Genomic DNA, 27,941 nt, shown 5'->3' with positions numbered 1-27,941 from the left:
TGGAATGTACTACCCGAGAATGTGCTGGAGGCAGGTTCAATTGAAGCATTCAAAAGGGAATTAGTCTCTTACATGAAAAGGAAGAATGTGTGTAGGGTTGCAGGGAGAAGTCGGGGGAGTGGAACTGAGTGAATTGCTCTTTTGGAGACTGGTGTGGACATGATGGACTGAATGGCCTCCTTCTGCAATGTAACAATTCTGTGATTCTGTGAAAGTTTTGGACAAGAGATGCAGGTGGAATGTGAAGAACCTTTGAAGAATCTATGATTCTAACCTTTTTATGCTGTGTGTGGTAATGACCTGAAACACGCTACCCACAAGGGTGGTGAAAGTGGAGAGAATCAATGGTTTTAAAAGGAAATTGGATGGGCACATGAAGGAGATAAACGCGCAGGGCTACGGGGATCGAGCAGGGGAGTGAGACTGACTGGATTGCTCTGCAGAGAGCCGGCATGGACTCGATGGGCTGAATAGCCTCGTTCTGTGCCATAAATCACTCTATGTGAATCAGAGTCATGCAAGCTTGGAAATATTTAGCACAGGGCATGCTTGTTCTGGGGTGGAATAACTTGTGTTCAGGGAAGATGTATAAAGCTTTCAGGACCTTGCAAAACATTATACATTGTGAGGGACAGAATGCAATGAAATGCACACAACAATAAATTTATCCTTGCCATTGCTAGCCAGTGCTCTACCTTGCCTTTTCGGATGAGGTCAGTGAACTTTTCCAGCCCTGCATCCATGATGCTTTATGGTATTACCTGTAGTTCACCCTCAATGTACAGATGAGGACCCACAGGAAATGTAAGTGCTGATTCCTTCCTGGGGCTCAGCATACTTCTGTTGTCTTGCACTGCGATTTTTCCCGCACATGCCTGCCTAGGAAAATCAGTCCTATATTCTTTAAAGTTTTTTGCATTTTTATCACTTGCTGATAATTGTGCAACAAAAATAATTAATAGACCCATTAAATTGGATGTTGACTATTGAAAAACTGCACTGCATATTTTGCCCAAAACCTCTACACTGTGCACACTTTGAACCTTATAACCTGCATGACGGACACTTGAAGGAAATAAACTTGCAGGGCTATAGGGATAGAGCAGGTGAATGAGACTGACTGGACTGCTCTACGGAGAGCTGGCATGGACTTGATGGGCCAAATGGCCTCCTCCTGTGCTGTAAGTGACTCTATGGGCTAGATTTTATATTGGTGGACGGGAGCTGCCCACCAACGTAAAAGTCGGTGGTGAACCCACTTCTGCGTAGCCTGGGGATCCGTCCCGCATTTTATGGGTCGTAGGCTTTAATTGTTCCTAGGTGGGACTTCCACCCGCCTCATTGAGCTGCCAGCCAATCAGCGGGCTGGCAGCAGTCCCAGCAGCGCCACCGGGAGTGGTGGCCACTGCTGGGACTGTAGCCCAGCCGACGGCAGATGAAGACATAGAGCTGGGATTTTAGGTGAGTTTTGGTTGCCTCGCCAGGGGTAATCGGTCGGGCCCCGCGAGGCAAGGGTGGTCATTTGGGGGGGAAGGGGGGGCGTGTTGCATCCTGGGGGTGGTTGGGGAAGTGGGGGCAGCCCTCAATCGGGCACCCTACGCCCGCTTTTCAGGGCCATCCCCGGGGTGCTGAGAGGCCACCAGCTTTTACTTGCTGGCCTTGTCTGGCTCCAGGATGCCTGCTTGCCATGCGTAAAATCTGCGTGGAGGTGGGCGAAGGCCCTTAAGTGGCCGTTAATTGGCAACTTAAGGGCCTTGATTGGCCTGGGGCGGGCTCCCCGTTTTTCGCCCTCCCTCCCTCCCCCCCCCCCCCCCCCACCGCCCTATGTAAAGTTGAGCGGAGGCGGGAGTAGGTCGGGAAGGCCTTCTGGAGCCTCCCGCTCCATTTTACGCCACTCCCCTGCCACCATCAGGATTTTTGGGGTGGCGTAAAATTCCAGCCTATGACTCTTATGACTAGTGCAAGAAAACTGATACTAGAAAATTTTTTAATTAATTGCATAATTAATACTGGGTGTGGAGCAATTACATTGCCTTGTGTTTTAAGAGTTAACAGTTTCAATTATTTGTGCATGATGGTGTTTTTGATCATTTAGATGTTGAGCTAAAACTTATAAATGCAAGCTATTCTATTAAATTTGCAGCAGACCTCTGAAGTCTGGCGAAGAATGTCTGGGAAAGTATTGGTAGCATTTTTATTGGTGTCACAAAGGTTACATGGATCAATTCAGTATAAATAGTGGACAAGAGGAACGTCAGTGGAATAAATCAGCCATGTTTCTGGCAGGGTAATTTGGTTTGCTGCATTTCAATGATTCTCGATCCCTTACTCTGCTTTCCAACAATAGCATACTGAATTAGATAAAACTATTTGATTCTGTAAATTTCCATTTCTGGGGCTATCCATAAAGACAGCTGAGGAGCTTGGAAATATCTTGTTTAATATATTGCTTTTATTTGTCCCTTCTACCTAAATGCATATTAATTTTTTTTTAATGGTAATCACATGTTTTTGCTAAGTACTACGACTGATATTCCAAAGACTTTTATCAAATTTTAATTTCCTGTTCACTTGTGGGGTAATGTTCATTTAATTGGAGTAAAATTGTTTTTAAGATAAGGCCTTCATTTTCATAGTAAAGATTTTTTGCAGTAATTTAAAATATAATGTTCACGGCTTAATTACTTACAGTACAAAAATAAAGCCTCCTATTTTCATTGCTACTTTCTGATTTATAAATCAAATTCTTCAGTTCACAATTGGTCTCACACTGAAGGTGGTTCATTCTGTAGCTTCTTAATGGTAAGAAAATTGTGTTTATGGACAGAACATATGCATTTATGAGTCAGATGATAGGCCCAATTAAAACGAAAGCCAAGACCAGTGACGTCTGCCTCTTCCAAACATCAGGACGTACCACTCCTGAATGGATCTCTGTTCTTTGGCCAGGCCACTTGATATTGTGTCAGCCAGAGCTGGCAGGTTGCCCTGCAACACTCAAACTCCAGCCACATTCAGCTGTCCCAATATGTGAAGTCTAGCCCTCAATATACGCCAGGCCTCCTGCCTTGGGGGTGCAAGTGGAATCCAACCTATAGTGCCAGAAGCTGACTCATAGGCTGGAATTTTTTGTTGTGTTTCCCTTGATGAACTAGTGTTGTACTTAGTTAATGTGAAATAAATCCTGACACAATAGCTGATAGAAACTCAGGAATCTAATGGGAAACAAATTCTTAGATAATTTCAGACATTTTTCTTACTTTTTAAATGGATTTGATTGTATATTGGTGCTCACTGAACTTGGTTGAACAATCTCATAATTTGACCTCTTTGTTCTCAAATCATGAGTATTATAATCCCTTTGCTTATATGTTTTAGCTTGTTTGATCTTTAAAACTTGTATCGCTGTAGCTTTTTCTTTCCTGTGGATGACTTTTTAATTGCGTAATTATAGGAGAAATGGTCTATTCATTAAATGTGCAAAGATGTTTAATTTGGAGAGTTAGGATTACATTAATCATTTTGGGGCAAAATAAAGTAACCTTTCAGATTTTCAGACATGATTGATTGCCATTGTCAATTTGAAAGCCAATGGCAAGATTACCTTATAGGGTCAGCATTTAGCGTGACTGAAAAAGTGACATGGGTGTTAGTATTTTGCTGAAAATGACAGTGGCTAAGGAGCTGTAAATTTAGTATGTGGTCTAACTCTTGAAAATTAAAAAGAAAAAAAGAAATCAATAAATTTGACATCATTGAATGCAGGTGACTCATCTTTTACTCTTAACTCTTAGTTCTTCGGGAGCTTCTTTGTACAGTCACTAAAAATGGTGCAGCTAAATTGCCTGTCAAAGCATTTCTATGACTAACAGACATTGATATATGCTTTGTATTGAATGTATTGATTTTCATTGAAAACCCCTCCTTTCCCAGTTGTGTACACTTAATCCTGGGAAAACTGTGAAAAGTGAAAATGTCCTTGCTTTAACTGAAATGAAAGCATACAGGGGTGCTGTAAAAAGCATTGTTGTGGGTATATGTTTCCAAAGTTTACACATGCTCCAAGTGATATGTAATAAAGTACATAAATCACTTAACTGCACCAAAGTACCCTATAAAGTGTTTATGGAATAAATTTGGAAAAAAGTTCTTAATTGTTATTTTGATACTGAATTAAATTTATTATAATCTGTAACTTTATTATGAAGGACCAGAAAATTAATGGATTTTTTCCCCCTCCGTTGCCTGACCTTTTGTTGTCACTTTCCAATTAATTCTGTTGCTTGTTTCTCCATTTCATTTTTATGCTTCTCTTTCTGCTTTCAACATGTAGCCTTTCCATCCTCTTAATACTTAGCATTTTTTTAAATCTATGTTTTTCACTTTGCCCCTCAATCTATAGGAGCCTGGAAGCTCTGACAGTTTATTCAATGCTCTTCCTAATTCACACAACTTCCACATACAATTAGCAAAGGTCTTCAGTCAGTTGGGACAAAATGACTGAGGAACACATGACCCTTTTAGTTATCCATACCTTCACTGTAATGATGACCCCTTTTCCCTTATCCTGCTTATTCATTACCTTACTCTGGTTGCATTTTAATTTCTTATTCCTCGCTCCAACACAAAAATCTGTAAATTTGCTGTCAAACAATGGAGAAAATAGATTATTTTATTTTATGTCAACAGATATACTAGAACTTTTAGCTTGGTTGACACCTGTTGACAGCATTTTATTTGTCTTGGACCTAAATCTTTGCAATGTTTGAAGTCTGAGTTTGATTTTTTTTTACTGTTGATGTCATTGAATTCATGCCAGTGTCTCATTTCAAAGGTTGTTGATCCTGATGCCTTCATTCTAGTCTTAAATTTCAGTGCATGCTACACAACCTGGTAGTAGGGCTCACAAAGACCACAAAACTAGCTGGAATGGATCTTCATTTCCAGAATGCAATGCTTGATTTTCTCCCTGATTAGAGGGAGCCAACAGGTTTCAGTTTAGCAAGATCACTTCCCTCAGCAGATCCTGGAAGAACTGAATACAAGTCAGGATTTTGTGCTTTTACTGAAGGCATTAATATCCTCATAGAAGGATGGTCATCATCATTGGAGGCCAACCACTACAACCCAGGGCAGTGTCCTCAACCCAACTATCTTTATTTGCTCCATCATAAAGTCAAAGGTGGAGCTGTTCGCTGATGTTTCCAAAGTCTTTAGCTCCATTCACAACTCTCCTAATGAATTACTCCAGAAGGATTTGTACAACATCAAAGCTTGGGCTGACAATTGACAGCTAGCATTTACATCACTGATGATTGTCTCCAACAAGAAAAAGCCCAAACATCACCCCCTGATATTCAACAGCACAATCAATCCTGAGTCCCCAACCACTAATATCTTGCGGATTACTGTTGACCGGAAGCTTAACTTGAGAGGGATATTTCTTTTTTGCTAGTGTTCCAACCAAGGTGGGAGAAATGCACTGTCTTTCTCTAGTTCCACTTCTCCACAGGTCACAACATATATTTAAATGTTTACCCATTTACTGATGGGGCCAATCATATATTGTATTTTTATTTCAGAATAAAATCCACCAACCAGGTTTCTTTAATAAGCAACAAAAGTATTAATTTATTATAAAACAAGACTTAGTAAATAAAGATGCAAAGCTTTTAACACACAGCTTGAATTATTACAGTAAATATATATTCCCTTCTAACACACACACATACCAGTTAAATGAAAAATAAGGATGCTTTAACCAAAGTACTTGTTAATTCTTGAAGAAAAAGGATAAGATACATTATGTTCCAGATGGCATACAGTCTGTCGTCCGAGTGCACGTAGACTGGTCACTGGAACTTTTCAGAAGCAGTTCGTTCAGGGGATGTCAAGAGGAAATCTTCCAGGTGCTTCTCAGGAGAAATGCTGCCTCAGTTTCTGTATTTCTTATACTTGATTCTTGGGGCTTCTCAAAGAGGTGGAGAAAGGAATGAGCTGGTTCTTCTCTCAGCAGGCTACAAATCCAACTGATTCAAAACAGTATTCAAAAATGAAACCCACTCTTGAGCACCGTAAATCTTGACATGTCACTTCCCTTGTAAACAACTCCCATAGTCAGAAGGCACTTGTTGTTTACTTAGCTGAAAACATGTGACATCCAGTAAATGGTTTTAAACAGAGTCCTTCCAGTGACCCTTTAAAAAAAACAAAGTCCAGTATCTATGGAATCAGTTCAGTCCTCCAATGAATCCATCTCCACAATTCTAAAACACGAGTCCTCAAAAAAAATTTTAAAAATAGAAGCACTTTCATAACACTAGCCACAACAGTCCAGATTGCATGCTTAAGCAATCAAATACTTTAGCCATGACATTTATAGACATATAATAAAGTGCGAAAACAGAAACGTTATTGCAATATTGGATTGTTACCTGGAATAATTGATTAATAAACTGTAAGCCTGATAAGTCACAGCAAGGAGATGGTACAACAGGTCAGAATATGAGCAACAGCTTGGCATCAGTGACTGATTTTGATTAAGTGTAAGTTTATATCGGTGAGAGGATTTCAGATAAAACAAAACCAGAAAACATTGGAATGTCTTGCCTATTCAAGTTAGCATCTGTGGAGGCAATAGTTCATATTTTGGGTGTGCAATTTTCATCTGAAGAAGTAAACAGCATTTTAAAAGGAGCAGAATAAATGGAAGGGAACGTTTCATTAAGCCCAAACACTTCACTCCTGCTATTCCTAGCTCCACATTAAACTATGGGTTGCTGCTGCTCACTCCTGGCAATCAACCCTCATTCCTTCCCATTCCTCCTGATTTCTCTTCTCCATCACCCAAGAACTACTCCAGAGGTCTTCACTTGGCATGCCCAGCAGGTGCCTGCAGCTCACGTGTCTGAGGAAAGAGACCCAATTCCAGTGCAGGGGACTCATTTCTAGGCCAGTGCCTGAATCACTGAAGAGATGGGAAAGTAGAAATGGAAGCATTAAAACTGGTAAAATGGAACAGGCACCAGGAGTCTGAAAAAAGAAAAAGACAGCAACTGAGGATGCTGTGCTGGTAGCTAACTCACTGAATCCAACAAACAGTACAGCAGCAATAAGGAAAATAACTGAACGTTGCTTTACATTCGATACCCACAATCTGAATATAAATGGTTATGCTTCATTTTTGTTAGCCAGTCTTTTTATGTGCACTACTTTTAAAATATAGTTGTCACTGATAGAACAGTCAACAGTGTAGCTGTAACTATGCTAAGAAATCAATGAGTACCCTCAGTTTTCACTACTAATACCATTTTCTGTTCTCAGAAGTTATCATGAAACAGCAACATATCCTTCAGTGACATGTGCAAACCTTGATTGCAGTTGCACCAATTCAATCCCTTTTAACTGTTATAGGTATCTGACTTGGTGATAATCCTGAATCAGAAGCGTGCAGTTGATGCTTTTGCAAAAGGGGGAAATCTCACACTCGGCGGAAATTTTACTGTTGCAATTGGACCCATTGGCAGGTGAGTTATTGAATATTTAGTTGGCATTTGAAGAATAGCTTAATATTCTTTATCACAAATATCTTTTGTTGCTGAAATGTCAATGGTTTCAGATGGTCTCATAACAATGTCGTCCTTTTTTTTTAATGACTCTGTTAATCTTGAGTTACTAAATTGTTTATTTTTCCTAATTTCTGAAAAACAACAAAATTCATCTGTCAGATGATTGTTAAATGGGAAAGGAGACCTGAGGTGTGTACTTTCTGTTCAAATGACAGTGCCAATTGAACAATAATGTAGCTTGAATATTGGTTACCTAGCAGAATATATAGTCCCATTACATACCTAGGGCCAAATCTTGAGCCCCACATACCTGGAAAGTTATTTACTGGCTGACTATGCAGCAGTACTCAGCTAGTAATGTGTGACGCTCTTGACCAGTCTTAAATAAAATCAACCTGATATGCTTACAACCTCATTCAGTAACTGATGGCCCTGAACTCTCATCTTTCTCTTGCTTATGTCCTATCTCCCCTTGTGCCTTCTCCAAGCTCAGCTTGTCCATGAGATCCACCTCCTGCTCCCTTGACCCTATGTGCATTAAACTGCTGGCCCCCATAATAGCTGCTATTGTTAACTGTTCCCTCTCCACAGGTACTGTTCCCCACTCCTTCAAAACTACTATCATTATACCCTCCCATTTAAGAAAAAAAACCCTTGACCCCTCTGTCCTTGCAAACTTCAGCCCCATATCCACTTGCCCTTTCCTACTTGAACATGTTGTTACCTCCCAAATCCTTACCCATCTTTCTCGGAACTCCATGTTTGAATTCCTTCAATCAGATTTGCCCCCAGCCACACTATTGAAACAGCTCTTATAAAAGTCGCAAATTATATCCTTTGTGACTGTAACCATGGTAAACTATCCCTCCTCATCCTGTGTGCAGCCTTTGACGTGGTTTACCAAACCATGCTCCTCTCCTCCGTCTTCCAGTTGGGTGGGACCATACTCGCCTGGTTCCATTCTCATCGATCCAGTCATATCCAAAGAATCACCTGGAATCGCTTCTCTTACTGCTCTCGCACTGTTATCTCTGGTGTCACCCAAGGCCCCTTTCTATTTCTTCTTTGTTACCAACAGTTGCAGTCTTTTTTAAAAAAAAAGTGAGGGCTGAGGTTATGCTCTGAAATTGTTGACTTAAGTGTTGAGTCCAGAAATCTGAAGTGCCTAATTGAACGATAAGTTGCTATTCCTCAAGCTTGCGTTAGGCTTTGTTGGAACAGTGTAGGAAGCAGAGTGGGGCAGAGAATTAAAATGACAGGTGACTGGAAGCTTAGACTCCCGCTTGCGGACTGAACAGAGGTGCTCAGAATAGATGCAACAGAGACAAATAAACTGCGAGAATGGAATAGAGTCCTTACAGGAAGTAGGGTGGGTGGAAATGTGGTCAAGGTAGGTGTGGGAGTCAGTGGGTTTCCCTCACCACCTATTCCACCAGCCTCCACATTCAACAGATCATCCTCTCCATATTTGCTATCTCCATCATGATGCCATCACATCACACCTTCCCCTTCTCTCCCCTTTCAGTATTCTAAAGGGACAGTTCCCTCCGAAACCCTGGTTCATTCCTCAGTCATCCCAACATCCCCTCCCCTTCCCATACCACTTTCCCATGCAGACGATGCAACACCTGACCTTTTACCTCCTGCCTTCTCATCCTCCATGCCCCAAATACTCCTCCAGGTGAAATAGTGATTTACTTGTTTTGATTTAGTGTACTGTATTTGCTGCTCGCAATGTGGTCTCCTCTACCAAATGCAGGGGATGACCGCTTTGTGGAATAATTCCGCTCAGTCTGCAAGCTTGATCCCAAGCTTCTGGTTACCCGTCATTTAATTCTCTGCCCTGCTCCCACTTTGACCCCTATGTCTTTGGCTGCCTAAAATGTTTCAGTGAAATTCAACACAAGATGGAGGAACAGCACCTCATCTTTCGATCAAGTGCTTTACAGCTTTTCAGATTCAATATTGAGTTCAACAATTTCAGATCATACCATCTGCCTCCATTTTTTTCAAATGGCAGCTGTTGCTGATGGTTCTGTTATTCTCATTTACAACTCCTCTAAACACATAATTTTGTTTCTTTCCATGTCCTATTACCATCTCCTTTTGCCTTGCACCATTATCCCTTTTGTTATTTAATCTCTCCTGACTTCCACTCTGTCACAGACCTTCCCTTTGTTCTCCCTCCACCCCACCCCACCCCCACTTATCACTGCCTCTGTACTTGTTTTAAAGCCAGTTACACCTTTAGCTTTTTGCAGTTCTGATGAAAGGTCGTCGACCTGAAAAGTTAGCCATGTTTCTCTTTCCACAGATGCTGCCTAACCTGCTTGGTATTTCCAGCATTTTCTGTTTTTATTCTCTAACTCTTTAGTTAACAGATGGATCACTCCTTCTAGAGTTTTTATTTCTCATTGGAATATATATTCTTTGAAAATATATTTCTTTATATATTAGACATTGTTATCCACCATCGCACATTTTAATCTAATTTCCAATCTACATTAGCCAACACATCCTTGTAACTATGTAATTGACTTCACTTAAGTTTAAGACTCTAATTTCGGACTTAAGTATGTTCCTCTTGAACACAATGTGAAATTCATCACATTTTGATCATTCTTCCCAATGGGATCCCTTAGCGTAAGATTAATAATTAACCCTGTCTCATTAAAACAATTCAAGATCTAAACTAACCTGTTCCTTAGTTGGTTCCACGACGTACTGTTCTAAGAAACTCTCTCAAATTCATTCCATGAACTCGTCCTCCCAAGTGTACTTTTGCCAGTTTGTTTTCTCTAGTCGATATGAAAATTGAAGTCTCGCATGATTATTACATTACCTTTTTTACAACCGCCGCTTATTTCTTAATCAGTACTCTGTCCAACAGTGTAGCTACTGTTCAGAGTCTAAAAACTATTCCCATCAGTGTTTTATGCCCCCTGTTATTTCTTAATTCCACCCATACTGATTCTAGAATTAGAATTAGAACATTACAGCGCAGTACAGGCCCTTCGGCCCTCGATGTTGCGCCGACCTGTGAAACCATCTGACCTACACTATTCCATTTTCATCCATGTGTCTATCCAATGTCCACTTAAATGCCCTTAAAGTTGGCGAATCTACTACTGCTTCAGGCAGGGCATTCCACGCCCTTACTACTCTCTGAGTAAAGAAACTACCTCTCACATCTGTCCTATATCTATCACCCCTCAACTTGAAGCTATGTCCCCTCGTGTTTGCCATCACCATCCGAGGAAAAAGACGCTCACTATCCACCCTATCTAACCCTCTGATTATCTTATATGTCTCTATTAAGTCACCTCTCCTCCTCCTTCTCTCCAACGAAAACAACCTCCAGTCCCTCAGCCTTTCCTCGTAAGACCTTCCCTCCATACCAGGCAACATCCTAGTAAATCTCCTCTGCACCCTTTCCATAGCTTCCACATCCTTTCTATAATGCGGTGACCAGAACTGCACGCAATACTCCAGGTGCGGTCTCACCAGAGTTTTGTACAGCTCCATCATGACCTCGTGGCTCCGAAACTCGATCCCCCTACTAATAAAAGCTAACACACCATATGCCTTCTTAACAGCCCTATTAACCTGGTTAGCAACCTTCAGGGATTTATGCACCTGGACACCAAGATCTCTCTGTTCATCTACACTACCAAGAATCTTCCCATTAGCCCAGTACTCTGCATTCCTGTTACTCCTTCCAAAGTGAATCACCTCACACTTTTCCGCATTAAACTCCATTTGCCATCTCTCAGCCCAGCTCTGCAGCCTATCTATGTCTCTCTGTACCCTACAACATCCTTCGGCACTATCCACAACTCCACCGACCTTAGTGTCATCTGCAAATTTACTAACCCACCCTTCTACACCCTCTTCCAGGTCATTTATAAAAATGACAAACAGCAGTGGCCCCAAAACAGATCCTTGCGGTACACCACTAGTAACTAAACTCCAGGATGAACATTTGCCATCAACCACCACCCTCTGTCTTCTTTCAGCTAGCCAATTTCTGATCCAAAGCTCTAAATCACCTTCAACCCCATACTTCCGTATTTTCTGCAATAGCCTACCGTGGGGAACCTTATCAAACGCCTTACTGAAATCCATATACACCACATCCACGGCTTTACCCTCATCCACCTGTTTGGTCACCTTCTCGAAAAACTCAATAAGGTTTGTGAGGCACGACCTACCCGTCACAAAACCGTGCTGACTATCTCGAATGTACTTATTCTTTTCAAGATGATTATAAATCCTGTCTCTTATAACCTTTTCCAACATTTTACCCACAACCGAAGTAAGGCTCACAGGTCTATAATTACCAGGGCTGTCTCTACTCCCCTTCTTGAACAAGGGGACAACATTTGCAATCTTCCAGTCTTCCGGCACTATTCCTGTCGACAATGACGACATAAAGATCAAGGACAAAGGCTCTGCAATCTCCTCCCTAGCTTCCCAGAGAATCCTAGGATAAATCCCATCTGGCCCAGGGGACTTATCTATTTTCACACTTTCCAAAATTGCTAACACCTCCTCCTTGTGAACCTCAATCCCATCTAGCCTCGTAGCCTGAATCTCAGTATTCTCAACAACATTTTCTTTCTCTACTGTAAATACTGACGCAAAATATTCATTTAACACTTCCCCTATCTCCTCTGATTCCACACACAACTTCCCACTACTATCCTTGATTGGCCCTAATCTAACTCTAGTCATTCTTTTATTCCTGATATACCTATAGAAAGCCTTAGGGTTTTCCCTGATCCGATCCACCAATGACTTCTCGTGTCCTCTCCTTGCTCTTCTTAGCTCTCCCTTTAGATCCTTCCTGGCTAGCTTGTAGCTCTCAAGCGCCCTAACTGAGCCTTCATGTCTCATCCTAACATAAGCCTTCTTCTTCCTCTTGACAAGCGCTTCAACTTCTTTAGTAAACCACGGCTCCCTCGCACGACAACTTCCTCCCTGCCTCACAGGTACATACTTATCAAGGACACGCAGTAGCTGCTCCTTGAATAAGCTCCACATTTCGATTGTTCCCATCCCCTGCAGTTTCCTTCCCCATCCTACGCATCCTAAATCTTACCTAATCGCATCATAATTTCCTTTCCCCCAGTTATAATTCTTGCCCTGCGGTATATACCTGTCCCTGCCCATCTGATCTTTCTGATCTTCTGAGCCAAAATACATCTTCAATACTGTCTTTCCGTCATGCTTTATTATCAGGACTACAGCCACCCCACTTTCCTATTTTGTCTAAAATAAAAACAAAATACTGCGGATGCTGGAAATCTGAAATAAAAACAGAAAGTGACTGATGATCAAAGGTCACTGACCTGAAACGTTAACTCTGCTTCTCTCTCCACAGATGCTGCCGAGTATTTCCAGCACTTACTGTTTTTATTTCCATTTTGTCTGTCTTTTTGAAAGGTCAAATAGCCTGGAATATTTAGTTTTCAACCTATTATATAACTAACCTGTTATAACTAACCTGTTATATCAAAACCATTTATCTACATTTGTGCCATTAATTCATCCATCTTGTTATGAATGCTTTGTACATTCTGATAAAGTGCATTTAATTTTCACATTTACTATTTCCCCTGATTTGACCTTATTTACTAATACACTCGTATTGTTAAACTCTCTGTCCCATCCTGTCACACTCAGCTTAATTTTACTCCTCTGCTTGAACGTTCTCTTCAGATTTATAGATTTCTCCTCACTGACTCCCACCCCTCACCCTTTTTTAGTTTGAAGCCCTATCCACAGTCCTAGCTATTTGATTCACCAGAGCACTGGGCCTAGCCCGGTTTAAGTGGAGCCCATCCCAACGAAATAGGTCCTTTTTTCTCCAGTACTGGTGCTCTATGAACCAAAACCCCTTTCTCCCATGCCACTGTTTGAGCCATGCTTTCAACACTCTGATCTGCTTGACCCTGTGCCAATTTGTGCATGTCTCGAGTGGTAATCCAGAGATTATTATCTTGAAGATTCTGTTTGTTAATTTGAAAGTTAGTTCCTCAAACTCCCTTAGCATAACCTCATTCCTTGTTGTACCTATGTTGGTGATTCCTATGTGGACCCTGATAATGGATCATTTCCCCACCACCCCAGTCCCTTTCCTTCCCCAAGTTCTTCTCCAGCCACAAGAAAATATTCGTAACCCGGGCACTGGACAGGCAACACAGCCTTCGGGACTCCCAGTCATGACTGCAGAGCTGCAGAGAACAGTATCTGTCCTCCTGACTATACTATCTCAGCTGCCTCACCATCCCTAACTACCTCCTTTTATATATTTAATTAGTTAAGGTTTCTATTTACTCAATATTTTTAGTTTTATTAACTAACTAATGTATCTACTTTAAATTACCGATTTAATAAAGTAATATTTATAGACTCCTAGCTTAAAGAGCCACAAAAAACTCAACAATCTGCTATGACATCATTCTTTGATTATTTGTTTTGCTCTGTTTTTCTTTCTCTGCTCCTACTCAAATATTTATTGAGTATTTTGTATCAGTGCTTACTAAGGAAGATTAATCTGACAAAATATTGGTATAAGCGGAGAGAATAGAGGCAATGGATAGTGTAAAAATTGAGAGGGAGGAAAGGCTGGCTATGCTTAGGGTAGATAAGTCACCTGGTCAAGGTGGCTTGCATCCCATGTTGCTAAAGGAAGTGGGGGTGGAGATAGTGGAAGGGCTTGCTATAATCTTCCAATCTTCCCTAGATGTGGGGGAAGTGCCAGAGGATTGGAGAGTGGCAAATGTGACACCCTTATTCAAGAAATGGTATAAGGACAGTCCTAGCAACTACAGGCAGTTAGTTTAACATCAGTGGTGGGTGAGGTTTTAGAAACAATAATCAGGGAGAAAAATCAACGGGCACTTGGAGAGGTTTGAGTTAATTAAGGAAAGCCAGCATAGATTTGTAAAAGGTAGATCATGCTTGACTAATCTAATTGAATTTTATGATGAAGTAATAGAGAAGGTTGATGAAGTGAATGGGGTGGATGTTGATTTTAAGGAAGTGTTTTGATAAAGTACCATATAAAAGGCTGGTTAACAAAATTAAGGCTCATGGAATAGGAGGGTCAGTGTCCACTTGGATAAAAAAAAATATAGCTTAAGTGCAGAAAACAGAGAGTCATGGTAAATGGTTGTTTCTCAGACTGGAGGATGATAGACAGTGGTGTTCCCCAACAGTCAGTTCCAGGACCACTGCTTTTTTTGCTATCTATAAATGACTTGGATCGTGGAATACCGAGTGGAATCTCAAAATTTGCCGATGATACCAAACTTGGTATACGAACCGCCTGCAGCAGGGCAGGGATGGGCCAGCAGAATAGACAGACAAGTGACAGATGAAATTTAATACAGACAAATGTGAGATGATGCATTTTGGCAGAAGGGGTAGGGTGAGGCAATATAGACTTAATGCCACAGTTCTAAAGACTGCGCAGGAACAGAGGGATCTGGGGGTGCACTGATCTTTGAAGATGGTAGGACATATTGAGAGAGTGGTTAGTAAAGCATCTGGGATCTTGGGCTTCATAAATAGAGGCATTGAGTACAAAAGCAGGGAAGTTATGCTGAACCTTTGTAAAGCTCTTGTTAGGCCCCAATTATAGTATTGCATCCAGTTCTGGTCACCACACCTTAGGAAGGATGCAGGTGTCCTTGAGAGGGTGCAGAGGAGATTTACCAGAATAGTTCCAGGGATGGGAGGTTTTAATAAAATGTTAGGTTGGAAAAGCTGAGGTTGTTCTCCCTGGAGCAAAGCAGATTGATGGGAGATTTGATAGAGATGATCAAGATTTTGACAGACTTAACTTATGATACAAGAGCTAGGGGACATTGATTGAAGGTTTCGGGCAAGAGATGCAGGGGGAATGTGAGGAAGAACTTGCAGCGAGTGGTAATGACCTGGAATTCTCTGCCCACGAGGATGGTGGAAGCAGAGACAATCAATGGTTTCAAAACTAAATTGGATGACCACTTGAAGGAAATAAAATTGCATGGCTACGGGGATCAAGCGAGGGAGTGGGACTAACTTGATTGCTCTGGGGAGAGCCAGCATGGACTCGATAGGCTGAATGGCCTCCTTCCATTTCATTAATGACTGTGACTCTCTAACTAACTCCATTATATCCCCACCACTCTTGCTCACTGGTTCTGCTCTTACTGTGCTCTATGGCCTCTGCTCCTGCTGCTTTTCATCCTCATTACACTTGGCCATTGGTCCTGCTCTCACTGTACTCTTAGGCAAAAAATTGTTCACATTTAAGATCTGTCTAAGTAGTGTTACAAATTGCCTCATGGATTATTTTCATACCACAAACACAGTCATATGTCCACTATAACTTTTTCCATGGGTTAAATGCAATGCATATAAGAATATGTAACTAATAATTAAAAATAAAAAGTGCTTTTCTGATGTTTGATACCAGGATAATTGCTTTGATCTCTACATTAAGATGCTCGAACTATTTACTCCACTTCTAATTTACCTTGTTCTTTAAAGTCACACTAAGGATTTGTTTTGTTGCTCCCTTTTTCCTCAACTAGTGGATTTGATGTTGGACATCCTGTAGAATTGAAAAGTGCTTGGAAAGTTAAACTTTTATCGATTCTATTGGTTTCAAGAATGGAAGGAAGATGAAAAGATAAATAATATGCTGCATAGTCTTGAAATTATGGGGTATTTTTTTCTTTTTACTGCCTACGTGTTGAGCATCAACTGGGAGCAGCACAAAAAGGAAAATTCAGTGGGGAAAATCGCACACCTGTTGCAGAACCCACTCTATTTTCTACGCTTCGCCCAGGTAAAGCTTAAAGCCCAAGTGGTAAAGACCCATGTCTTAGACCGTTGAATACTAATTCTACAGACATTCTGCTTTTCAGTATGCATGTAACTAAAAGGATGTGATTTGCATTTCACTGCTTTTTACATATGTGTGTATGTGTATATATATGAAATATATATGTAATATATCCCTATACTTTACTGATTCTATGGAGATTTTTGAAATCTATCCCTTATGTAAAGTGTTGTGCGCAGTGAGGCATGCCTGCTTTCAATTAAAAGCTCTAGGTTTAGCTTTGAAGGAACAAATCTTTGAAGGATTACAGTAGCTATATTTTGGATTTAATAAAAAAAAAATGGGGGCAGTGTTACCATACTGGAGAAATGTCTTTGAAGTTTTGTGTTTGAAATATCTTGGTCCAATAATCACATTGCAGTGGCCTCTTGACTATTCAGGGAGTTTGCATTACACTGTCTGCTGCAGCATTCTTTTCAGTGCAGCCTTCTGAGTTTTCACCTTTTCGTTTGATTACAGCTAATTATGATGCCAACTTGCATCTTCATAGTGTCTTTCGCATAACAAAAGGTCCAAAAACACTTCACAGTGGCGACAGGTAGGAGTAAAGTTCAGTGGGATGAACATAGGCATGGTCAAGAGGCTTTTGAAAGAGGGGACAGGAAATACAAAATGAAATGTTTTAGGAAGAGCAAGTGTGGAACAAGGTAGTTGAAGGCTCTGTCACTGAATTGGACTGGAAGCAAAGGGGATACAGAAAAAACCAAATTAGAAGAGTAAGGAAATATGTTGACATAGGGTTGCAGAAATAGGAACGATCAAGGCTTGTGGAGGGACTTGAAGATGAGAACAAGGATTTTAAATTTGATGGAGTATGACAAACAAATGGAAGTTCTCGACTACAACGATAATATGGGAGCAAAACGTGTTGTGGGATGTGTTGTTGATGGAGTTCTGGACAAGCTGCAATTATATGAAGGGTAGAAATCAAGACACTGGCATGGAGAGCTTTAGAAGAGTTGAGCTAGCCAGCGATGATGATAGCTTTGGAAGAGACCAATGTTGCCAAGGTGGAAATGGGCAGTCTTGGTGGGAGCTGCAACATTGAATCTCCACTCAGTTATCAAGCACAACTTCATGATCGTGAAGTGGCAGGTTTGGCCTAAATATGTAGGTGGAACAAAGTGCTGGGGTGCAGAGTTTTTGGCAGGAACTGCACAGGATGGCTGTAGTGTTGATTATCTTTGGTTGATGAAAGGTCTTGCTTATCCATGATGATATCAGATGTGCAGTTCGATACCAAGGTGGTGATCATGTAATCATAAGTGGTAGAGTTAAAGGTACATTAGGAATGCAAATAAGATCAGTGATATAATGATAGTATCGTACCATGCTGACAAACTTCATGAAGTTCTTATGAGATGTTATAAGATGGCCTCTTAAGCGATACTTCAATATTATTAAAAGGGAAAATTACATATGCATAGCCCATAATTATTCATCCAGTACAAAGATTATTTATAACCTTTTGTTAAAGAAAGAAATTGCATTTGTGTAGTGTCATGCAGGCCCCCACCTGCCAAGAATGAGGCATATTAATTTGTCATATGAACATTGATTTTAAACTTGCTTGGAAGGAGAGAAGGCCTGTTACAAAGGCTGCCAGACACTTAGCTGAAAAATATTTGCATACTAACAGACAGTGCTTGTGGCGATAAAAAGACCATTCCCTGACACGTTCAACCCACAATAGATTTTGATCACCAGACATTGAAGATGTAAGGAAGAGCATTCCAGAAACTGCTAAAGTGATACAATCTCAAAAGCCACGACTGGTTAAACCAGCTAGTCACATGACTAACTGTCTGGTCCAGGGTTTTTTGAACTAGCCAAAGAGTTTTTGAACTCAGAAGACTGTTTGCTCCTGGAGTGAGAAGACCTCTCCTGTCTGCTCCCATCTTTTTCTCACAAGCCTCTGGACCTACTGAAGACACATGAACTTCAAGAGAGAAAAGTCTCCTACATCGAACAAGGTTTAGGAAGAATACTGTGCCCCAACGGAAATCAAGACCGACCTACAATCAAGAACTTTTATAGCGAGCTCGAAGAACAGTAACCAAAACCATCTTCAGATATTGTCTCAAACGTTTCCACTTTATTTCTTCTGCTCTTTTCTGTCTCTATCTGCATGTGTGTATCGCGTATGCATGCTAGCGTGGGTGCGTCACGTATCTGTAAGCGTTAACCGCATTAGAATTTAAGTTCAATAAAGTTCAACCTTTTTTCTTTCAACCTCAGAAAACCTGTTTGGCGACTTTCTTTGCCTTATAACTGGAAGTTAGTGAACAGGGATTCACTAAGGGGGAGCTAAAAAAAAAACTGTGTGTTTAAAATTAAACCCTGTTACAATAAGACTTTGTGATGGTTGAGAGGGAACCCTAGACCCCTTTCTCACCTGGTCGTAACAATAGCAACTTTCAAGACCTCAATGCCCCGAAGTGCTATACAGCCAATTTTGAAATGCAATCATTGTTGTAATGTGGGAAACACAGCAGCCAAATTAGAAACAGCAAGACCCTCTCAAAGCGCAGTAAGATAATGATCATATCATCTGTTTTATTAAAATGTTTTTCAAGGAATAAATATTGTTCAGGGCACCATGAGATCTCCCCTGATCTTTGAATTAGTGCCATGGAATCTATTTCAACCACCTGAGAGGGTAGATCAGGCCCAGTTTAACACCTCATCCAAAAGACGGAGCCTGCAACAGTACAGCAATATTGCATTGTAACTGTTGGTGTAGATAATGTGCTCGAATCTCTGGAGTGGGATTTGGAACATGCTGACACAGAAGCAATACTGAGTCAAGGCTGACACCATTATGACTGAACAAAAAGTAAAATAGTACCTACTTATGTATTTTTTAGTTTGCTTTGATGTACTGTTGATGATCATCTGGTAAAATATGTATTTTTTTCCAGAAACTTGGAAGGAGATGTTGCTGTAAGAAGTTCAGCTGCAGTGTACACCTACTGCAAATCACGTGGGTTGTTTGCTGGAATATCATTAGAAGGATCTTGCTTGATTGAAAGAAAAGAAACGAATCGCAAGTAAGTTGCAGTTTGCTACAGGATGTATTCTTCACTCAAAGTATTTTATTGGAAAGGTACAACATATTGTACAAAAACGCAATGACTCATTTATGTTGGCATGCTACACCACAGTGTCATAGAATGCAGGTTCTGGTCTTAGAACTCACCACATGATGAGTAAGCAATTCCAGAAGGAGATATAAGAGAGACACCAAGTGGTGACAAAGCACATAACTGATGGAATGATTTCACTCAGCCCGACTTGGTCTGTTCTAAGTAGAAAATCCACTTTATCCAAATGTTAACTCTGTCAATATATCTTGTACATTCTTATGCGTTTCACAGACGTATTTTCATCCGACACTTTATAGTCACAGGTAAAGTCTTCATTTTGCATTTGTTCTTAATTGTAAATTATTTCACTTCTGATCAGTGGAGCAACATGTTGTTATTGAATTAAATTTTGACGTGGCAGCTGAATAATCATCAGCATTACTGATGATTACTCACAACTGGTAGCTTTTGAGAGATGGGATTTGCATGCTCATGAAAATACTTGAATAATAGTGAATTTATTCAATGCTACAAAAATAAAGTTAATTCAAATAATAAATCATTTTTGATATGTCAATTTCAGTTAACTTTTCTTAAATACAAAACACTTCCCAGCATGTTTCCGCTAGAATACAAGTTTGTTAACCAGGGACTGTTTCTAAAGATTTAGTTTGAAATATGCTTTGAAAAACTAAATATCACTTAGTTCATTTTTATGTTGCATTAACTTTGTCCTCTAATAGCTTAACTGAAAATCAGAATAGTCTCAAGCCAAAAGAATGTTAAAAGTATCAAAACCTCTTATTAATTGCTTCATTAATCGTGACAGGGTTGAGTTCCCACTTATTCCCGCTAGTTACATCAGGGTAAGTCGGATAGAATCGTCCGATCAGCAAAAGATCAAAGAATTTTAAGCGTGAGTGAATTACGTCCAAAACTATTTACGCTGTCAATATCACGGTCTTTTATAACAGCAAAATACTGCGGTCTTTTATGTTGGCTCTGATGGGACCTGTTCTCATGAAAGGTCACAGACCTGAAACGTTATCTCTGCTTCTCTCTCCACAGATGCTGCCTGACCTAAGTATTTCCAGCATTTTCTGTTTTTATTTCAGATTTTTAGCATCTGCAGTATTTTGCATTTATTTAAGCCTTGGTGAATTGTTGCAGTGCATCTTGTAGATGGCACACACTACACCCATGGTGGAGGGAATGAATGTTTAAAGTAATGGTTGGGTGCCAATCAAGTGGGCTGCTTTGTCCTGGGTGGTGCTGAGCTTCTTGAGTGTTGTTGTAGCTGCATTCATCCAAGCAAATGGAGAGTATTCCATCATACTCCTGGCTTGGGCTTTGTAGGTGCTGGTAAGGTTTTGGGGAGTTGGGAGGTAAGTTACTCACCAGAATTCCCAGCCTCTGAGCTGATCTTGCAGTCACAGTATTTACGTGGCTGGTCCAGTTAAGTTCTGGTTAATGATAACCCCCAGGATGTTGATGGGGGATTCAGTAATGGTACTGCCATTGAATGTCAAGGGTGGTGCCGTGCTTAGACTCTCTCTTGTTGGAGATGATCAGTGCCTAGCAGTTGTATGGTACGAATGTTACTTGCCAGTTATCTGCCCAAGCCTGAAGGTTCTCCAGGACATGCTGCATGTGAACACAGACTGTTTCATTAGCTGCAGAGTTGTGAATGGTACTGAACATTGTTCAATCATCAGTGAACATTTCCACTTCTAACCTTATGATAGAACGAAGATCATTGATGAAGCGGCTGGAGATGGTTGGACCTATGACAATACCCTGAGGAACTCCTGAAGCAATATCCAGGGGCTGAGATGATTGGCCTCCAACAACCACCGCCTTTGTTTGTGCTAGGTATGACTCCAACCAGTGGAGAATTTTCCCCCGATTCCCATCAACATCAATTTTACTAAGGTTCTTTGGTGTCCTGGTGTCAAAGGAATTCAGCTCGTTTGTCCATGTTTGAACCATATTTGAAGCCTGGAGCTGAGTGGTCCTGGCAGAACCCAAACTGAGCATTGGTAAACACATTACTAGTGACTAATTGCCACTTGAAAGCCCTATCAATGACACATCTCATAATTTTTCTGATGTTTGAGAGTAGACCAATGGCAAAGTAATTGGCCGAATTGGATTTATCCTGCTTTTTGTGGACAGAATATACCTTGGTAATTTTCCACTTTGTCAGGTAGATGCTGTTGTTGTAGCTGTGCTGGAATAGCTTGGCCAAGAGGCTTGGCTAGTCCTGCAGCACAGGCCTTCTGCACTACAGCCGGATGTTGTCAGGTACATAGACTTTGCTGTATCCAGTGATACAGCGGTTTCTTGATATCACATGAAGTGAATTGAATTGGCTGAAGACTGGCATGTGTGATGCTGGGAACCTCAGGAGGAAGTTGAGATTGATCATCCACTTGGTACTGCTGGCTGAAGATGGTTGCAAATGCTTCAGCCATGTCTTTTGAACATGCATGTGGAACTCCATCATCATTGAGGATGGGGATATTCTTGGGGTCTCCTCCTCCCGTTATTTGTTTAATTGTCCATCACCAATTACGACTGGATGTAGCAGGACTGCAGAGCTTTGATCTGATCCATTAGTTGTGGGGTCGCTTAGCTCTGTCTATAGCATTCTGCTTCCTCTGTTTAGCATACATGTAGTCCTGTGTTGTAGCTTCACCAGGTTGGCACCTCATTTTTAGATACACCTGCTACTGCTCATGGTTTGGTCTTTTACACCGCTTATTGAACTAGGATTGATCCCTTGATTTGATGGTAATTATAGATTCAAGCATTTGCTGGACCATAAGTTTGCAGATGGTGGTTAAATTCAACTCTGCTGATGCTGGTGGCCCACAACGCCTCATAGGTGTCCAGATTTGAACTGCTAGATCTGTTCTAAATTGATCCCATTTCACAAGGTGGTAATACCACACAACACGATGGAGGGTGTCCGCAATGCGAAGACCGGGTTTTGTCTCCAGAGAGACTGCATAGTGGTCACTCCTACCGGTACTGTCATGGACAGATGCTTTTGCAATAGGTAGATTGGTGAGGATGAGGTCATGTAGGTTTTTACCTTGTGTTGGATCTCTCAGCACCTGCTGCAGGCCCAGTCTGGCATCTGTGTCCTTCAGGACTTGGCCAGCTCAGTCAGTACTGGTATTACTGATTCACTCTTGGTGATGAACATTGAAATCCCCCACCCAGAGTGCATTCCATGTCCTTGCTACCTTCAGTGCTTCTTCCGAGTGGTGGTCAACATGGAGGAGTACTGATTCACCAGCTGAGGAAGGGCAGCTGGTGATAATCAGCTGGAGGAATCCTCGCTCATGAAACGTCACGGGATCCAGAGCCAATGTTGAGAATTCCCAGGGCCAATCCCTCCCGACTGTATACCATGGTACCACCACCTGTGTTGGGTCTGTCCTGCTGGTGGATCACCCCATTTTGGGGACAATTTCCCAATTTGAGGCCAAAACAGAAACTCTATCCCAGGATCTTGTTCTTTCCCTTAATTTCACTCCTCAGACACTGTTCAATTTAGTTCGCATATTATGGTGCTGCATTGTTTACACATAATTCAGTCTGGTTATGTTATTCCTGTACATGGGGATAATTCAAGTATATGTTATGATCAGGTGAGTAGGGGGTCAAAGGGCTCCCCTCTTCTCCCTCTCCTTATTTGACCACAACAGGTTTATTTCTTTTCTTGAAGCCAATTCTGTGAGTGTTTAACTGATTACACGGTGTCATCATAAAAAGAACCAATTGGACACGTTTTCTTGAGTTTAACGAAGAAAGGGGTTAATTTTATTGTACTTAAACTGATTTAAGTAAAATAATAAAATACGCTCTTTCACACACACACAATCACACACACATGCACACGTTACAGAGTAGGGAGGGTAGTTTTTTTGAATTAGAGTCCAAAGAAATAAAAGGGGTATACAGTCTGTGAAGGTTGGTGACTTGACTGGCATCAGACCGAATTCGGTGATCCTGAGGCTTCTTGTTTGAAGACGTTGGTGCTGATTAAATGGATCTCTGGCTTCCAGTTTCAAGATGTGGATGCTGATTCAGTGGTTCTCTGGGATGCAGCAATGCATCTGAATTCCTTCAAGGGAGATCTAGGTGTATTCTTTCTGGAAGGTTCCTTAAAATGTGTAACTGAAAGAGGTTTTCTGTTGTCCTTTCTGGAAAGTTCTCTTTTTAAAAAAAAACTGTCTCTGTAGCTCCCCCGGCAGGCTTAAGTCACCAGGCACAGTGAGCATCAAGGAACAGACCAACACAATCTAACACAGATCAATCAAACCACTGAACACCATATTCTGCAGCAGGCAACATGCCTTGGTGCTCACGTTCAGCAGACAGAGTTGGAAGCTTGCAAGGTCTGAGTGGTTTCACTCCTTCAGTTTAATATTCAGGTTTCCAGCCGGTGGATTAAAAAAAATCATTTGGCCTAATACGTTTTCGTGATATATTTAATGCAAAGCTAGATTGTGGGCACCTTTCTTAATGGAAGAGTGCAAATTGTGTATGAAATCACTTTCAGCTGCCTTTGTTTTGTTTGTTTTCTGTATAAATGCAAACATGCTTAAAAAATAAATATTTAAAAGATATGAAGAAAGGACAGAGGAACTGAACTAGTAGAAAGCTCTTTCATGGAACTGCTACAGGTGCATTGGGCTGAATAGCTTCCTTTGGTACTGTATGTTTCTATGATTCTACTGCTACGACCAGGTGAGAAAGGGGTCTGGGATTCCCTCTCAGCCTTCACCTGGTCTTACCGTAACGGGGTTTAATTTTAAACCCACCGTTTCTTTAGCTCCCCCTTAGTGAAACTAGCCTAACAGGTTTTCTTAGGTTGAAAGAAAAAAGGTTGAACTTTATTAAACTTAAACTCTAATTCGGTTAACGCCTACGATGCGCCCACACTAGCATGCTTATGCGATACACCCATGCAGCTAGAGGCAGAAAAGAACAGAAGAAATAAAATGGAAAAGTTTGAGGCAATATCTGAAGATGGTTTTGGTTACTGTTCTTCGAGCTCGCTGCAGAGTCCTTGATTGTAGATAGGTCTTGCTTTTTGTTGGGGCCCATTATTCTTCTTAAACCTTGTTCAATGTAGGAGACTTTTCTCTCTTGAAGTTCATGTGTCCTCAGTGGGTCCAGAGGCTTGTGAGAAAGAGATGGGAGCAGATAGGAGAGGCCTTCTCACTCCAGGAACAAACAGTCTCTTTTTTTTCTCTGAGTTCAAACTCTTTGTACAATTCAGAGAAAGCCAGGTTGCCAAGCAGGTTCGTCATGTGACTAGCTGGTCTGACCACATCTGTTTGTGGATTCTCTTGTCTTAGCCGACCCTGGAGTGGCTCCTCTTACACACAATACCTAGTGCTCAAAGTCCATTGTGGGTTAAACTGGAGCAGGGAACAGCCCCTTTGTCCCTCCAAGCACTGTTAGTATGCAAAATTTTTTTCCAGCCACAGCTGATCTGTTTAATAAGCCATTTCCTCGCTCCAGCAACAATTTAAAATCAACGTTCATATGACAAAATTAATATGCCTCATTCTCGGCAGGTGGGGGGTCTGCACGACACCACTTATTTCCTTAAATAAAATAATGCATGTGTGTGAGATGACTTTAATTTCTATAATATATAAATAACTCCTTACAAATATAATGTACATATGCTTATAATGCATTGTTTGATTTGTCAGAGTAAAATAGTTTCACCTTTATGCAAAAAATAAAACTGGAGCAAATAGTGTGCAATGCAGAATATTCTACTTGTCTGAAGAATGTTCAGTCCATGAAAATACTTTTCAAATAGGTTTTACTGCCAGGACATCCGAGCATGTTCAATTTTGTATGGAGATGTCGAGCCTCCAGCTGTAACCCAAGAGCTGTATGACATACTGGGCACTTTCTGCGAGCAGTACCAAAAGGAAGAACAGCGTGGAAATAAGAGAAAAGTAGCAAGAGCACAAGTAAAGGTTCGTGATGTGTTCTGTTATGTGCAAAATAGCAGTGTTTTTTCATTTGGCCAACCTGAAACTGATTCTTCAGCTAGACCTCTCTCTATCAGAATCAAAATAAAGATTCCACTTAAACCAGGTGCACAGAACCTTGTATACGTTAGATTATGTCCAGCTGTCCTTAGAAACTTTATAAAGGAGGCATGTTAGAAAATGTATTTAAGACTGCTTCCCCATTAATAAGTGAACAAAAAACCCAATGATGTTTAAAATAGAGCTTGTTGTAGAGGTGCTGTAGCAAAAAGACTTAATCCAAATCCTGAACAATTAATACATTGCTTATCTTCCATTATGTTATCTTCAGGACAACTGGCTCAAAGCATCCGGAAAAAGCCTTTGGTCACCAGGCAGGGGTCCAGTAAAATAGCAGGGAGTTGCGTCAGGATACCTCCCTGACACAGTTCATCAGAATGCCTCCCTGACGCAGTCCTGTTGCTGGGGCATTTTCCTAGCAGTGGGACCAGATGTGGATCAGCTGCCTGCTACAAGGAGGAGGGCAGCTGAATTGAATACTTCAAGGCCCTATTAAGGGCCATTTTACAGAGCTGCTGGCATTTTGCTGATGGCAGGGCAAACTCCGCCGCTTGGGGAATCCACCAGCTTAATGGAAGTGGCCCTCCTTGCGGCAGCCATGGGGGCCATTAAAGCTAGAAGTGCCATGGCCCAAAGAGGGGTCTGTAGGCATGGAAGGCAGCTCCTGCAGCCCCAACAGTCTGCCCGGAGGGGTTTCCCTTCTGAACCTTGGCCCCCGAGTTTTTCATTTTTTTTTAAACTTACCATTCCGAGCTTCCACAGTCGTCTGCCTGCCTTAGCAGAACCGAACCACCTCTCCCCCGGTGGCGCTGCTCATGCTTCAGAGCTGCTGGCCCTCTGATTGGGCCGGCAGCATCCTTAATTGGATGACGAGGATCTGCTTTTCACCCGACGTTGGGGTCCTGAAGCCCGCAGTAAAATTCAGGCCTTTTTTGTGTAATTTACCTTAATGCAGATGTCAACCTTGGATCAGTTAATATTACTCTTCCTCCTGCTGAGTCAGAAGGGTATAGGTTCAAACCTCACTTCAGAGACTTGAGCACATAATCTAGGCTGACACCAGTGTAGTACTGAGGGAGTGGTGCACTGGTGGAGGTGCCGCCTTTCAAATGAGACAGTAAACCAAAGCCTCGTCTGCCCTATCAGATGGGCATAAAGGATCTGATGACATTATTCAAAGAAAACCAGGGGAGTTTTCCTGGCCAACATATAAACACAGTCAACGATTTCTAAAATATATTATCTGGTCATTGTCTCATTGATGTTTGTGAGATCTTGCTGTGTACAACTTGGCTGTCCTTTTCCCTACATTATTATGGTGATTGCACTTCACAAGTACTTAATTGGCAATGGTGAGCAGAGAGACATTTATGTAGTTTACACTTGCTAAACAAAAGTATTTATTTATTCCGCAACCTTAGCATATTATACCTTTTAAACCAGTTTCACTTGTTCTTTACTGAAGTGTTGTTCAGCAAAGCCTCCCCTAGTCAATATCCTTGAGCTGATTCTGCCCATTTTTGAAGTTAATCCTTTTGAAATTATATACCTGACTCTGCATCCTCGTTATTTCTGAATCCCAGATCATGTGAAATTTGATTTTCTTTTCTGTCTGTGTTCACAGTAATCCGGTGGTAACACAATTTCCATTTTCTTAATGTTACCGAGATAAATTGCCATTACAAAGCCAATATTTGTATTAATTTGGAGATTAATGTTTTTTTCAGTCCAATAGATTTCTGTGTTTTAAAAAATACTTGTTAGTGTTTCAATCAATTCTAAGCCAAAAGTGGGGCCTGTGGATTGTAGCTCAAAATTCTCTTAATGTGACTGATGACCGTTTTTACTTTCTTAGTATATAACTTAACCTTTACTATTGAATGTAGCATATTCATCATTTGAAGAATCTCAACTACCAGAGCAAATAAGACACTTAGCAAAGGCAAACAGGTATGTTTAAATTTAAAATGATAAAAGACATAAGGATAAATTTTCATTATCATCACTTGGTTCACATGCTCCTAACAGAACCGCTTGGATTTTCATTCTATTAATTTCTATGGAAGGCAAATCTGATGCGTTCTGGTACCAGTATTCGAACCTCCCCATTGATCATCCTTTCTGTGCTCTGCCCAGATGGACAAGGTGAAAGTCTACTCTAGACTTATAGCACTTTAATTGAGCCTGCCTTAAAAGAGCAGTCAAACAATTTTCTGACATGCAAGAGAGAGCCCAGAGAAGTGTTTCCAAGCCCAAGAGCATTTTAGAAATGAGTTCAAAGTAAATTGTAAAATAAATT

At 41.1% G+C, this 27,941-nt stretch overlaps 1 protein-coding gene across 2 annotated transcripts in view; it reads left to right on the top strand.

Moving 5' to 3' along the window:
• The window catches only part of sh3yl1 (SH3 and SYLF domain containing 1), a 212,444-nt gene that overhangs the window by 101,132 nt on the left and 83,371 nt on the right, over positions 1 to 27,941 (top strand). For both annotated transcript variants that reach the window (XM_068022027.1, XM_068022017.1), the window contains exons 5-7: positions 7,414 to 7,526; positions 19,389 to 19,517; positions 25,405 to 25,567. In XM_068022027.1, coding sequence (XP_067878128.1) covers positions 7,414 to 7,526; positions 19,389 to 19,517; positions 25,405 to 25,567 — 405 coding nt within the window. The remainder of the gene's footprint in view (positions 1 to 7,413; positions 7,527 to 19,388; positions 19,518 to 25,404; positions 25,568 to 27,941) is intronic.

The sequence above is a fragment of the Heterodontus francisci genome, chromosome 3 (genome assembly GCF_036365525.1).
Source record: "Heterodontus francisci isolate sHetFra1 chromosome 3, sHetFra1.hap1, whole genome shotgun sequence".
NCBI lineage: Eukaryota > Metazoa > Chordata > Chondrichthyes > Heterodontiformes > Heterodontidae > Heterodontus > Heterodontus francisci.
Note: the sequence above shows the minus strand (reverse complement) of the source record. Positions and strands in the feature narration are given on the sequence as shown.